General features: G+C 32.4%; 2 protein-coding genes across 3 annotated transcripts; both read right to left on the reverse strand.

The window, feature by feature from the left end:
* Positions 1–3,198: 3,198 nt before the first annotated feature.
* Positions 3,199–4,271, reverse strand: LOC133697814 (inactive protein RESTRICTED TEV MOVEMENT 1-like). 2 transcript variants are annotated; one of them, XM_062120607.1, is made up of 2 exons: positions 3,861–4,271; positions 3,199–3,646 (listed from the first exon to the last, which is right to left on the reverse strand). In XM_062120607.1, the coding sequence occupies exons 1-2, from the start codon at positions 4,092–4,094 to the stop codon at positions 3,392–3,394; spliced, it is 489 nt and encodes a 162-aa protein (XP_061976591.1). In that variant the 5' UTR covers positions 4,095–4,271; the 3' UTR covers positions 3,199–3,391. The 2 variants fall into 2 exon arrangements, with proteins under 2 accessions (XP_061976591.1, XP_061976592.1); XM_062120608.1 differs by having other exon boundaries at positions 3,199–3,643; positions 3,861–4,269.
* A 2,851-nt stretch (positions 4,272–7,122) lies between these two features.
* Positions 7,123–9,388, reverse strand: LOC133696186 (probable N-acetyltransferase HLS1). The gene is made up of 3 exons (XM_062118291.1): positions 9,206–9,388; positions 8,839–8,972; positions 7,123–8,050 (listed from the first exon to the last, which is right to left on the reverse strand). The coding sequence occupies exons 1-3, from the start codon at positions 9,386–9,388 to the stop codon at positions 7,177–7,179; spliced, it is 1,191 nt and encodes a 396-aa protein (XP_061974275.1). The 3' UTR covers positions 7,123–7,176.
* Between the last annotated feature and the right edge of the window lie 4,261 nt (positions 9,389–13,649).

Raw genomic sequence — 13,649 nt, forward strand, 5'->3', positions numbered from 1 at the left:
TTAGTTTGGAAAGTTTTTTTTTTCAATTTTTATATTCTTATTTATCATTACTAGGTTTTTCTATTTTATTTATTTATTTATTTAGTATTAATAAGGTTTTATAAGTTCTTCTTAAAAAAAAATAAAAATTATAATACCTCGAACCGAGCCTCATCACGCGTTTCATAGAATCCCCCAAACTTTCGGCCCCTCCTCTTTTAAGGTTGAAATCATATATATATATATATATATATATATATATATATATCAACAAAACGGCCCATAATTTTCATGATTTGTGTAGTAAATGCCAGTTAAGACACGAATTAATTATGCAATTACCCTTCTCCCCTGTTAGAAATTCGGAATGACGTAGTGTAACCTGTTTCAAATGAAATTAACGGTCCACGTTTAATTAAGATATATTTTTAATTTAAAAATATTTTGTTATAAAAGCAAGTGATTATTTTAACAGTCTAAATATTCTACAATACTTTCAGAGGAAGAAGGGCGTGCGACGACAAATTGCTTGCACCGAATGGCGGAAAAGCACCGAAGCTCCCTTGCTATCATGGTATTGGAATTGAACAGAGTTGACCTCCTCATCTTAATGAGACAAAAATGGGGGAGATTTTGGTATGCCCCTTTTCACAATAACCAAAACACCAATATTTCGATCTTAATTTCACAATTGAATCTGTCTGTGGGACTATAACAATAGGATAAATGGGCTTCAGGCAGGTGATCAAAGTGGTCAAAAATGCATCCTCGATGCTAAATATCTCGAAAAACGAATGCAAGTTTTCAGGTCACTATAAAGTTGAAAGTTCCTTTCCATGGACGATTAGTAAATTTGGTGTGTATATCAAGAACTGTTGGATGGTCTTGTTTTCAATTACAACGCCTCGCCAGCAATTAGATGGAGTTTCAAAAAAAAAATGCAGGTAGTTTTGGGATAAGATTTTTGAATTGAATAATTAGTTAATTAATTAGTTTTAGTAATTCTATCTATTCTTTCTGATCATGGCAATTGATAGCTTATATTTGATGTTTGATGAGTCAAGGTGGCTCGTAACCAATACTTATAAAGGATTCTATTTAATGGAAGTGGGAGTTCTTTAATATTTAGATAAATATCTTTTTAGAAAGAAAAAATATAATAATATTCTAGATAGATATTCTGCAAATATATATAAAGTAGAGAATTAAGATTGTGAACCATTGTTTTAAAGGTCTTATGATATATTTATAGCTCGTGAGTCATTTTTTTGTGAAGACGAGGGCTTGAAGTGTAGTTTTATCCTTATAGCATTTAATGAGGGATATTTATCCCTTACATTTGTATTAATACACTACCAGAAAATTGATAAATACAAACGGAAATATACCGATAGATTTTACCAGCGGCAATATTCCCTCGGTATATACCAAGGAAATTACAATCGGTAAAATCCGTCGGCAAAACCATTGGTAAACTGTGAACATTGTTCATCATGTTAATTACAAAGGGAATCACCGACAGAAAATTTCGTTAGTATTTTCCAGAGAACTCTGGAACTGTTCACTTCTCAATTGCACGGTTAATTACTGTTTTTTATAAACAAAATCACTGATGGATTGAAAAGTCATCGGTGTTATTTGGCGGTTTTCTGAAAAATTTAGATTAAATTAAAATTAAAATTAAATATTATTTAACTATCCGTCGATAAAATCGTCGGGAAAACACCCCAATAAAAAGCCTAGAATCCCTAATTTCACTACAGACCCGTCTCCTTTCTTCTTCTTTTTCTTTTCCTCCATATGTAAAAAACATCAATATCCATTTCTTTTTCTTCTCTTCTCTCCTCAACTCCTTCTCTTCTTCTCCATACTCAGATATGTCTTCTTCTCATTTCTTTTTTTTTCTTCTCAATTTTTTTTAATTAGTATAATTTACGAATTTTTTTTTCTCTTCTTAGCTTCAGTTGCAACTACATTAAGGTAATATTTCTTTTTTTTTTCATGTTTTTTCACTATATTTGTTTTTTATTTTATTTTTAATTGTATGAATGTTGTTGTAGGATTTTTTTTTCATATGAGATCAATTTTTAGTTGATTTATTTATAGGATTTTAATTTTTTTTTCATATGAATTTTTTTAGTTGAATTTATTTGTTGCAAATTGTTTTGAGTTGATTTTTTTCTCTTTTTTTCCAAGCATTTTAAGTATTATAGAGTATTGATTTATATTAATTTAATATTTTATAGTTTTGTAAAATAGATTTTTTGAAAAATATTTTTAAATAATTACCGACGGAATTACATACGGTATTTTGCCGAGGAAAATACCAATAGAATGAAGCGGGTAATTTTTTTTGCTCGCTTTTTTCATTCGTAAATCCATCAGTAATAATATTTTATTATTATCAACGGACTTACCGACGAACAAAAAATTACCGATGCAAGATTCATCGATGGAGCATTTTCGTTAGTGATTTCGTTGGTAAATTAATTATCAACGCAATGATAGTGCAAATACCGACGGAAAATTCTATCGGTAAATCTAAATATTGTGGTAGTGATATTTGAAGAAAATATAATGGGGGTCCTGGAGGATTTTTATACACCTAAAAAGTGTAAGAGAATTATGATCCAAGACATCAAATGTAGTTAACCTCATGAAAATTAAGCTCTTCCCCTACGCTAGACTTAAAGGGAGACAAGGTCCTTTTCTTAGTGAGCCTAAGGAAGGCCGGGTCCGTTACTTGGGTGAGTCCAAAGAATAAAGATCATCCTTTTGATTGTGTCAAGGGAGAAAGGTCTTATCATTTCTTTAAGTGTGTTTATAGAGGATGGTCATTGTCTTATGAGTGTTCCAATAAGATGCACATTCCTTTAGGCATACCCAGGAAGGATGGTATGGCCATTTACTTCAGCGTGTCTAGAAAAGATGATCTGGTCATTCTTTTCAGCATGTTCAAGGAAGATGTTCATTCCCTTTAGCGTACTAAGAGAGGATGATCATTCTCTTAGGTGTGCCTAGGACTTGGCAGTGTTAGGCGTGCCCGCGGCTTGGTACATTGCCAAGACCATTGTATCTGAGGCTTGATATACTACCATGCCCAACTGTGATTGGATCTGGCTAGCATCAAATCCATCATGTCTTCACCAAAGCATGTTTATATTCTAGAAAATTTATATTTGTAAATCTTTTTTAATCCAACATTTTTTGATAAAGATATACCCATTAAAACTTGGTTTATTAGAATTCAAGAATGATGAAGGGCTATTACATAGTTTGGACTCCTGGAAGGGAGAATATTTCACTGCAAGATGTAATTAGAACAATAGAGAGGGTAAAAAGTCCATGAGAAAAGAGAGATACGAATCATTAAGATTGACAGTTATCAGCTAATCCAGATCTATGATAACTTTCAGAGACTGGCTTGTTCTGGATTCACATAGATTCCTATTGTTCTAAGACCGTCGTCATCAAAGGATCCATGCAATCCAGCAAATAGAGGCTCGTCTCCTGTTTGAAAATCGAATTCAGTACCATTTTCTGCCTTGCAACCGAAAGGACCATAGGTCCCACGGTTCGTAGTAAATGTCAATGAGTTCACATTTCCATTACTCCAATCGCCACTAATCCCCTTGAGAAACTCACGCGGATAATCAAGCTTAACCTGCTATTCAAATTTAACATTCACATATATATTCCAAATTCAACGAATAAAAATCTTGTAGTGATTCAAAATATCAAATCCAGACCCCTTTTGATTTGATTTAACAAACAAGCATGATGCATCGTAGAGTGAGCAAATAAAATTTTAAGAGAAGGGAACTTTGATCTAAGTTCAAATCAATGTACAATATATATAGAGTGAGCAAAGAGAGGCTTACAACATTGAATCTCCAACCATAAGGATTCTTAACGGGCATCGGAGAAAGCTTGGACAGGACTCCATTCTCTTCAACATACTGAAATTGAATAAAACGGATATGATTATCGTGAGAAATATAGATGTGGGAGATTTCAGTGCTCCCCTTATGATCCCAGTCAAATTCTAGGGCGGAGATTTCAGAGTGACCCCAGATAGGTACTAGGCGTTTTGTTCCAGCCTCTAACTTGATCATCTTCAGAGTTTGTTGCTTCAAAAACGATTATCGCGATGCCTCTTTTATTCTAGCTCGTGAAAGCCCAAAATCTGTTCTACTTCTAAGTTAAGGTTTCTAGGTTTTTTCCTTTTTGAAAGGGAGAAAACACGTGCAAGTTTTTGGCTGTTCGACAGGAAAATACTTGACTTGTATTATAATTGAATTGAAATGGCTTTACTTTATAAAAGCCATGATTCCCGCTGTAAGATTCTATGATGTTTTTGGGTGTTTTCTTTTCTAGTAAAAAAGAAAGCTAAAAACAGAGCTTTTAGAATTAAAAAAAAAAACTCCCTTTTCAGCTAACCCGAGATAGCTAGTAAATTATTGTAGTGGATGACAGCTATGTGTTGCCATATTTTTATATCAAGCACATGACGCGTCGTTTGCTCAATATGTAAAAAAGTACTAGGCGTGAGAGCTTGGGTTTCTCTCTCCTAGAAAGTGCCAATTTTAATTGAGATAAATCTTTATTTAAATTAATAATTAAAATGTCAATTAAGAACTCATCTGATTATGCCATACTTTTTAAATGTGAGATAAGAGCTTTTATGATTATATTTTCAGTAAATTTTTTAATAATTTTATAGATGTATGTTACACAATAAATTGTAAGGAAATTGAACATGAATATTCTATTAGAATTAAAAAAAATATTGTTATTTTTATATGGTTTTCATGAATTAATTATTATTTGATCTTTTTCATGGAACTACATAATTTTTATGAAGATATTGTTTTTATTTTTTAATTTTAAAAAAATTATGATAAGTTTTTGCTTAAAAAACAAGTTAATATTACTGATAAAAAAAATTATATGTTTTTATATAAAAAATTAGTTAATTAATAAATGAGATTTTTGTCTTCAAAAGTATTTTTTTTCTTATGAATATAAAAAAATATATTTATTTTATGAATATTTATTTGAATTATCTTGGAATTTAAAAAAAAAATGATGCTTTTAATAATAAAAAAAGATATTTTTGTCAAATACAAAGAATGCATAAATTAGGAATCAAGAAATACATTTTCTTCTCTGGATGTTAAACTTTCCATACTCTTTCGAATATTTATTTTAATTATTTTATAATTAATTAGAAATTAGCTTTAAAAATTCATGGGATCAATTAATATACGGTTGTAAAATCCAGTCCTTGACTTTTGGCGAATGCAAAATTGTCTTATATATTTTGTAAGCCTAACTGAAGTGATGATTTCAATACTTTTTGGTATCATCGTTCATCGAGTATTAAAATTACACAACATACTTGAATCTAAATGTAAATAATTAATTAGTTTAAAACCGGTTATAGAAAATTAAGAAACTTAATCTAGCTAGCTAGCTAGCTAGGTAAACGTCCAAAACTGCTTTGGGATTATTATTTTTTTTAAGTAATAATCATCACGACAAGGAGATTAATTACATGGATCATCTCCCTTAATAATTCAACCTAGCTAGCTCCGAGTTGGATTTGAACTCACGTGCATCATGCATGCATCCAACCATGCAATACATATACATTGTCCTCAAGGTTACAATATATACTAGTGGCGTTGTAAAATTGTGAAGAGTTTTTTCTCTTAAATTGTTATGATAAGTTAAAAACAATAAAATAATACATAAAATAAAGGAAAAAAGAAACCTAACAAGCCATTAATAAAAACAAAAACATGATGGTGGGTGATATTGATCAACCATAGACGTCCTAGTTATTGGGTCTAGTCTTTAAGAAATTCTTAATATTTTGAACAATTTAAAAGTGAAAAATTAGGGTGTTCTCTTAAGAAAAAAACGAAGAAAAACTAGGAACTGCACCATGTTTTCTTCTTTGACCGAAATAATTAGTTCCGATTCGATATATATTACTATTGTTTTCATATTAATTTTGACAAAAACATATTTTTACTCCATTTTGTTTTTGTTTTAATTGCATGTTAGTTTTTTTTTCTTTTTTGTATATTATTATTTTAAAATTATCATAACGATATTTATAACAAAAAAAAAACTCCGGGGTTGTATGACACATTTTACGCATTTAGGATGAGGTTTTTTTTTAAAAAATAATAACATGAAAAGTAAGAATTAAGAAATAATAATTTACTCCTTGTACTCTTAAAATTGTTTTGCTTGAAATCTCATACTTGAAAATCCAAAAGGATAATGTGCCACGTCAACTCGCAAACTAATGATATTATAATCCTATTTGTTTTTGCGTTTTAAAAAAGTTTTTGAAAAATATTAAAAATTTTGTATTTATTTTTTGCTTTAAATTAATATTTTTTATATTTTTAGATCATTTTGATGTGCTGATGTCAAAAATAATTTTTTTAAAAAAATAAAAAATATATATTATTTTGATATATTTTCTTGTGAAAAATATTTTAAAAAATAACCACAACTAGAGTCTCAAATATATACTATAATAATAAAGAGACGGCAACAAAATAAAATACATGTTCAAGAGGTAGATGGATACAAAAAATAGTACAAAAGTTCAATAATTTTTCTTTAAAGAGTACAAATTTCAAATAATGGACAAAATTAAATTATTATAGATGTCCGGGGTTTGATTTGGGGTGCTGATGACGGCATTATATTAATTTATAATTAATGTTACTCCCCTCGTACTCCATAGAACTTATAATGGCACTAGTGTTGGGGGAGTGACACATGAACTATAACCAAAATTAAAGGCTCAAGAACACTATAACCAAAATCAAACAAGCTATTAATTAACAAACCACTCGAATGGATTTAGTTTCAAGATTAAAATTTGAAACCAAAATATTCAATTTAAAACCAAATTGCTCGCCCATAGCTTCATCAACCTGCCAGTATAATGTTTGAGCTCATTCATGATGATAGTATTATTTAACTTAAACAGACTTCTTCAGCACGAGCATGCACACATGCCGTTTTCTAGAGTGTGAAGTACTAGGCATGACAGAAACAAACTCAACACGACGAAAAAACATGTAGAGCAACAGCACGAAGCTCTAGCACCTAGCTAGCTACAAGTTATGCAACTCTAAGTTTTAAGATTATTAAGGTTTATACGGTGTGCTAAAAGTCTCTTGGATCAACAAATACATTCCCTGTTACTTGCCCCATGACCACAGGTTCCTCGCTGTCATCAGCGATGTCATTCACTTTCTTCAGGTACCAGAGGTCATTGATGAAAGACATGGAGGATTCTTGGGGCACATGCTCTATTAGAGGATCAGAGACCCCTAGCTCACTAATAATAACCTTGCAGTCCTTCACATTTTCGGCCAATCTTGATGCAAAGCTCCATATGGATTTCACGAGCTCTTGGAGCCTCTCTCCCTCTCCATAAAGCCCGAACAGAAAGAGGAACCCAAATGGTTTCTGTAGCGAGTGACATATTGGGAATTTAAGGCAAGGGAAAATCTTATCTCTTGCATGGCTTAAAGTTGCGTGAAAAAACTTGAACGGATGATGAGACTTTCTTATATGAAGCTTGTACGCCTCACAAGAATTCCATATGCTAAACATAGCCCAAGAACTTGGAGTTCTAGTGATGATGTCTTCATTCCTTTCATTACTGTGCAAAGTAATCCATTCTTCTTCTTTAAAATAAGATACCCATGTACCAATGCTCAGCTTTTCCTTCAAGATAGCATCAACGTCGGTTGGATATATGTCCTTGCTCTTGAACTTATTGTTGTACAAAAAAATGGCCTGGTCTGTTTGCAGCTTCTCTATTTTTATGTCTTGAGACAGGCCCTTTACAGGAAGACTGGCTGGTTGCACAAATATGACCAATGAGGTAAAGTTCATGTAATTGCACTTGGAATTGAAGAGATTCGTAGAGGCCACATTGTTCTTTTCAGTTGCTAGGAAAGTATAGTGTGCCCCATTTCCTATCAGCCATTCTTCAACTGACTTGACAAGTTCCAGCCCGATCCCCATTCGTCTACATTAATTAGGTTGCACAAATGTACACGTTCATAAATTAGCATAATGTAAGCAAATTAACATATACTATTTATATGCTCAAGTACTTTTATGCATCATCGAATGTCTTTGATTTCTCAAACGTAATCTCGTCTAGTTAGTATAAACATTATAACAAAACACAGGCAAGGAAGTATGGCATTATGAGAGAAAAAAAAGATGGATTATTCTCAAAGTATCTTTATATTAACTAAGCAAACGGGTTATCAACTGGGACTATCCATACAAAGCAGGAAAGACAAAGTAGAATTTCGTTTCAAATCTGCTCTTTTCACCTTATTAAGAACAAAAAGAAGCCAAGTAGCTGCTAAATTAAATCCGCCCATATATATATATATGGTAACTCTTCGCAAACTAACATCTTAGAACTTCCTATATATCTCCATGCATGAGGATGCTCACAAGTCACGAGCATGTGTTTGTGTTCTACATCTTGGCTTATAAAAAAATAAAAATTCTTCTTCGTTATTCAAGATTATTAATTACTTAAGCCTGCTAGTATTCCGTTAGCTTTCAATATTGATGGGATTATCTTTATCAAGATATTTGAACAAATAAGAAGATGATAAACTATATATCATGATGGTTTTATGACAAATAAGTTTTTCGATGATATTTGCAACAAATTAGCTTTTTCAACATGCTCAACATAAGTTCCCTTGTTCAGGAAATTAACCATGAAAAAAACAGTCAACTTGCAAATATACTCAAGTAATAGGGGGGGGGGGGGGGGGGGGAGAAAGATACCGATGTCTAGGAGAAACTCGAAGGCCTAGGATGCAGCCCAACCTTACATATGATGCTCCAAATCTAGTCCCCACACATTTGATGCATCCTTTCACTACACCGACAAGCTCCCCATTTTCACGCAGCTCGGCAACCTGTAGGCCATTTCAAGCATATCAGTGGTCGACTAGCTAGTTAGCAATCAAGAAAGCTAGCTACATATGTCTTATTGGGGACAAGGGAGTTAATTTCCTTAGTTGTAGAGAAAGTCAGAAGAAAGACAAATGATCAATATTTCACTATAGGTTAGCAAGATCATATTCCGTATAATTTGATTTGGAGAAAGCTGGTAATGGAGAGAGAGAATCCGTAGCTGTAGTTCACCCACCAGCATAACATGAACAGGATAGAACCTAATCCTAGATAGAGGGTCGCCCATCATGTTGGTGAAAATGGAAACTTCCTTATTAGATCCTATCTCGCACTTCCTCTCAAGCTTCCCCACCACTTTAATATCCCTGTCTTCATTGTATTCCCTTATTACAACCTTGTTCTCTATACTGCCACTCATGATCTTTGGCTAAAAAGAAAGCAAGTATATAACTTGTTACTCGATCTCAAATGGGAAATAAAATTGTTTCAATGGTTTGAATCTTTCTTGAATAGGCTAGCTGCCACAACCTCCTCTTCAATTACTTTCTTATATAATGAAGAAGTCCTATTTGTTTCTTTATTTAATTTAACTTCTTCTTTCTCTTACATATATCTATGCCCTTTTGCCCTTTTGTTTGTTTCTAGCTGGCTCTGTCAATGTTACACCGTCCAGTTTAACCATGACTGTGTACACTGTTGGTGTGATCGGGATGCCATAAATCCACCTATATGGTTAATTTTCTTACTAGTTAGGTTAATATTTACTCTTCAGATTTAGGGCGATAAGTAGTAAGCTATCAATATATGCATGTATGCTGTGTCACAAAAATGGAACAGTAATATTACCAAAATGATTCCCAGAATCTCTGAATCTTTGTAATCGTTCTATGTTCTATTTACTTTTTCCATGTCAGTTGAAATGAGGACATAAGATTTGTAGTCCTTCATAAAACAAACAGAAACACGGGCACAATTATATGGTGGCTGCTTAATTTCTAGACTAGTCTTCTTTATCCCATTAATCTATCCACACAAAAGGCACAATTAGTACTGTTGTCATCAAACCAGCTCAGGGGCTTATTCATCCATTGATCTATTCACACATGCATATATAATATGTATGAAGCTCAAAAGATAGACAGCAGATGTCTTTATGAAAAGAACTTCTGATATGTGAGTTTTTGTTTTGTGGTACAAGGGAATAATTGCATTACCCTACACTTATATATATATATATATATATGATTATCTTGCTTTTGCTGCTGCTCAAAAGCATGCAGGGCCCTTTTAAAGTTTTGTCCAAGTAATTTGTCGATGGTTTTGAAAAATAAGAGAGATCGGGACTCAAGTTCGAGTTCCACTTATAAAACAAATTGTTAATAATTACAAAGACAGAATATTGTAATGGAGTTTTAAATAGGAGTTGGCAATCCATATATGCATTATTTTTTCTTTGCTCACAGGCCTCTCGGTTATTTAAATCTTAATTGCAATAGTTTGATCGTTATGATTAATATTAGCAACCTGTTGTTAATTATAAGTTGAACTTGAGTCCGAATCTCTTTTATCTCACAAAAAATTATAGATAAATTACAAGCTGAATGGAACGTCTGTTGGGAGGATTTTCTCTCTTTTTTTCTTCTTATGATGGCGTGGTAGGTTTGTTGTATACCCACTTCCTCGACGTTTGCAAGTAGAATTATATATATATATATATATATATATATATATATATATATATATATATATATATATATATATATATATCTAGTTAATAAATCAGATCACGATCTTTTAAATAACAATAACTTATTTTAAAGGCTTGGTTTAAATAGTAAGAACTAAGAAGGGAGGTCGTGTCATAGGTTAGCTTTCATGAATTGCGAGAAGTTCTGGAAACGATTCTCATAAACATATTAGCTGTGACAGTCTCAAAAAATAGCTATAGAAACAATTTGTTTCGTTAAATTAAACCCGGTATAGAAAAATGAAAACATGATAAATCTTCCTGCTGGGCATAGAATCATTAATTTATTATACTTTTCGGTAAGCGGTGTTCTGTCAAGAGTGTGAAAACACATAAGAAAGCTTCTTCTTTCCTGGCGTTTCCAAACGAGATGTCGGCTAGGTTTAGTGGCAGTGCCACCAATGATGTGCGCATTGTGTTATTCATTTGTTATTATTCATTTTGTTGTTTTTGCTGTTTTATTCTCTGCTGCCACACTGATTGATGGAGCAAACACCAAAAAGCCTAAGAAATTCAAATAGAAAACCATGTGAAACAGGTAGGCCATGAAAGGAATATGTATCAATCATTCAGGGCATACTTATGAAGTCTTTGCAGACCCCCTGATTTGATACTTCATTCAGATCCCACCTGTTGTTGCAAAGTAGTCTCGCTTCTATGATTGGTTTTTTGTCTTGTAACTTTCTAGCTCGTTTAAAGAATCCATATGATTAGAGGGATAGGAATAATCATACAGACCCAGTTAATATTCGGGTCGGGGCTGGAAAAAAAACCCGAAAGGATAAACTAGAGAGAGAGAGAGAGAGAGAGAGAGAGAGAGAGAGAGAGAGAGAGAGCTTAGGATTCATTCTCTCCCGCTCATAGTCGTCTCACTCTGCGCATAATAAAATGTACCGAAACCAAAGATTAGTAGTGGCTGTGGCGGTAACAACAACGACACCGCTAGCAGTAGTTGATGTCTCCCCGTGTGATTACCAGTTTCGCCGAGCTCGAGCTATCATTATCGATCTCTTCAGTATCTATTTGGGCATACATAATCTCTTTCAGTACTCTTCTCAATCCCATCAATCACCTTCAAAAAAAAAAATGAAAATATTAGTCATGAATACTTTTTAATTCTCGTTTGACGGCGAAGCAGCCTCGAAGAACCTGATGGTTCAGTTTCACGAGCCGCTATGATTTTTAAATTTATATTTTATTCAAGGATTATTCTCTTATCATTATTACTTAATTACTTTTATTTCAAGAACAAGACCGGAAAACGTGTTCTTGCTCTCAGCAGAGAGCTTCCTACTCCAAATGAGCAATTTCTTTTAGATTTTGAGCAACCTCGTGCCCAATTTCAGGTAAAAATATTTTACCATCAAATTACATCACTTTTTTTTTGTCTAGCTCTGTTTAAATGGTAAAAAAAATATTGTAATTTGACAATGTGACGTGTTTAATTATACGCGTGTGTTGTTTACATAATCTGTTTTAGTTTTAATTCATGCGAGCCCATAAAACAATGAATTAACTACACTATATTATTCTTAAAAACATTATGATTAAATGTTTCACTTTATACAATAGAGTTATATGAAATTATTTTAAAACACTATTTAATATTTCAAATTTCTAAGATAAATTAAATAATTATTTAATATGATATTATATTCTTAGAAACTGAGTTTAAATATTACAATTCTATTATTTATCTATGAGATTCCAATTTATTCGTACCACTCCTTTTTCAGCGACATTATGTAATGTGTAATATTTCAGGAAAGATAATGTGAGAGGAGACGAAGGAAGGAAAAGAAAGAGGTGAGGGATGGTCAAGTACATGTCCCACGTCTCAGAGACCTGAATGTTCTGTCAGAAACACTTGATATGCAAGTCAGGAAAACGAGTGATGGAGAGGAGACGTATAAATATAATTTATACTATGACACTGAACTTTTATCAATGTTTTAGCATATGCCAACAGGGAAAAAAAAAAAAAAAGCCCCCCGAAAAAGGGGAGTCGGGATGCATAACTAGCTAGGACGTCGTGTTTTTTTCGGTTTTTTTTTTTTTTTTTTTGCTATGTAGACTTTATTTATATGTATAGTTGATATGTATTTAAAAAAAATTGACAATTTAATTTGATATAAAATGTAAAACTATTCAGGTTTACAGTAATAGTTATAATTTTTAATTTAATTGTTGGATTAGACTGAAATTTGATGGGAAGTTATCTGGTATGTTGTCCTAAAATTTTAAGTCAATTCTAATTTGAAAAGGCATCATGATACTCATCAATCGGAGTCCTACCTCTACGTATATTTTAAGATTTTTATTATTATTTTACTTGAACCTTCAATGAATTTGTTATCTCAAATTTATTCGACGCTAGCACGGTCGATGATTGGAAACCGTGACAGATCCTTTTTTTCCAATAGGATGGTTTAATAAATCCTAATTATTATAATGTCAATAAATAATTGCATGTAAACTTCATTATAAAAATAAATTTTAAAACTGTAAACACTGAACCTATCAACACGATTAAACACGCTTTGGCTTTCTTTTAAACTTGAAGTTTGATTGTGGATTGAAACGTCGTCGTGGAGAAGAAACCGTTAACACATAGTAATTTGCTTTTCTGGATAATACAATTAATACGATGATTTTAGGATTCTATATATTAATATATACATATCCTAAATCATGCAGAATGGCAAATTTCCCAGATCCCAACATGCACGCTTTCATTTGTTTTTTTTCCCCTTTACTCGCACAATCTAATTAAAATCTTGATTTTTCGTCTTCGTGCCCTGTGTAGCAAACATGGACACCTGATAGTTCTGTGAAAAGGGTAAGGGTAGGAGTAAAATGTGTGTTATACTCGTTTTTCACCCTCCCTGGAGAGTTACCAGCAAGTTTTAGCAAGGTGGTACGTGGGGATAAG

This window comes from Populus nigra, chromosome 6, assembly GCF_951802175.1.
Source record: "Populus nigra chromosome 6, ddPopNigr1.1, whole genome shotgun sequence".
Lineage (NCBI taxonomy): Eukaryota > Viridiplantae > Streptophyta > Magnoliopsida > Malpighiales > Salicaceae > Populus > Populus nigra.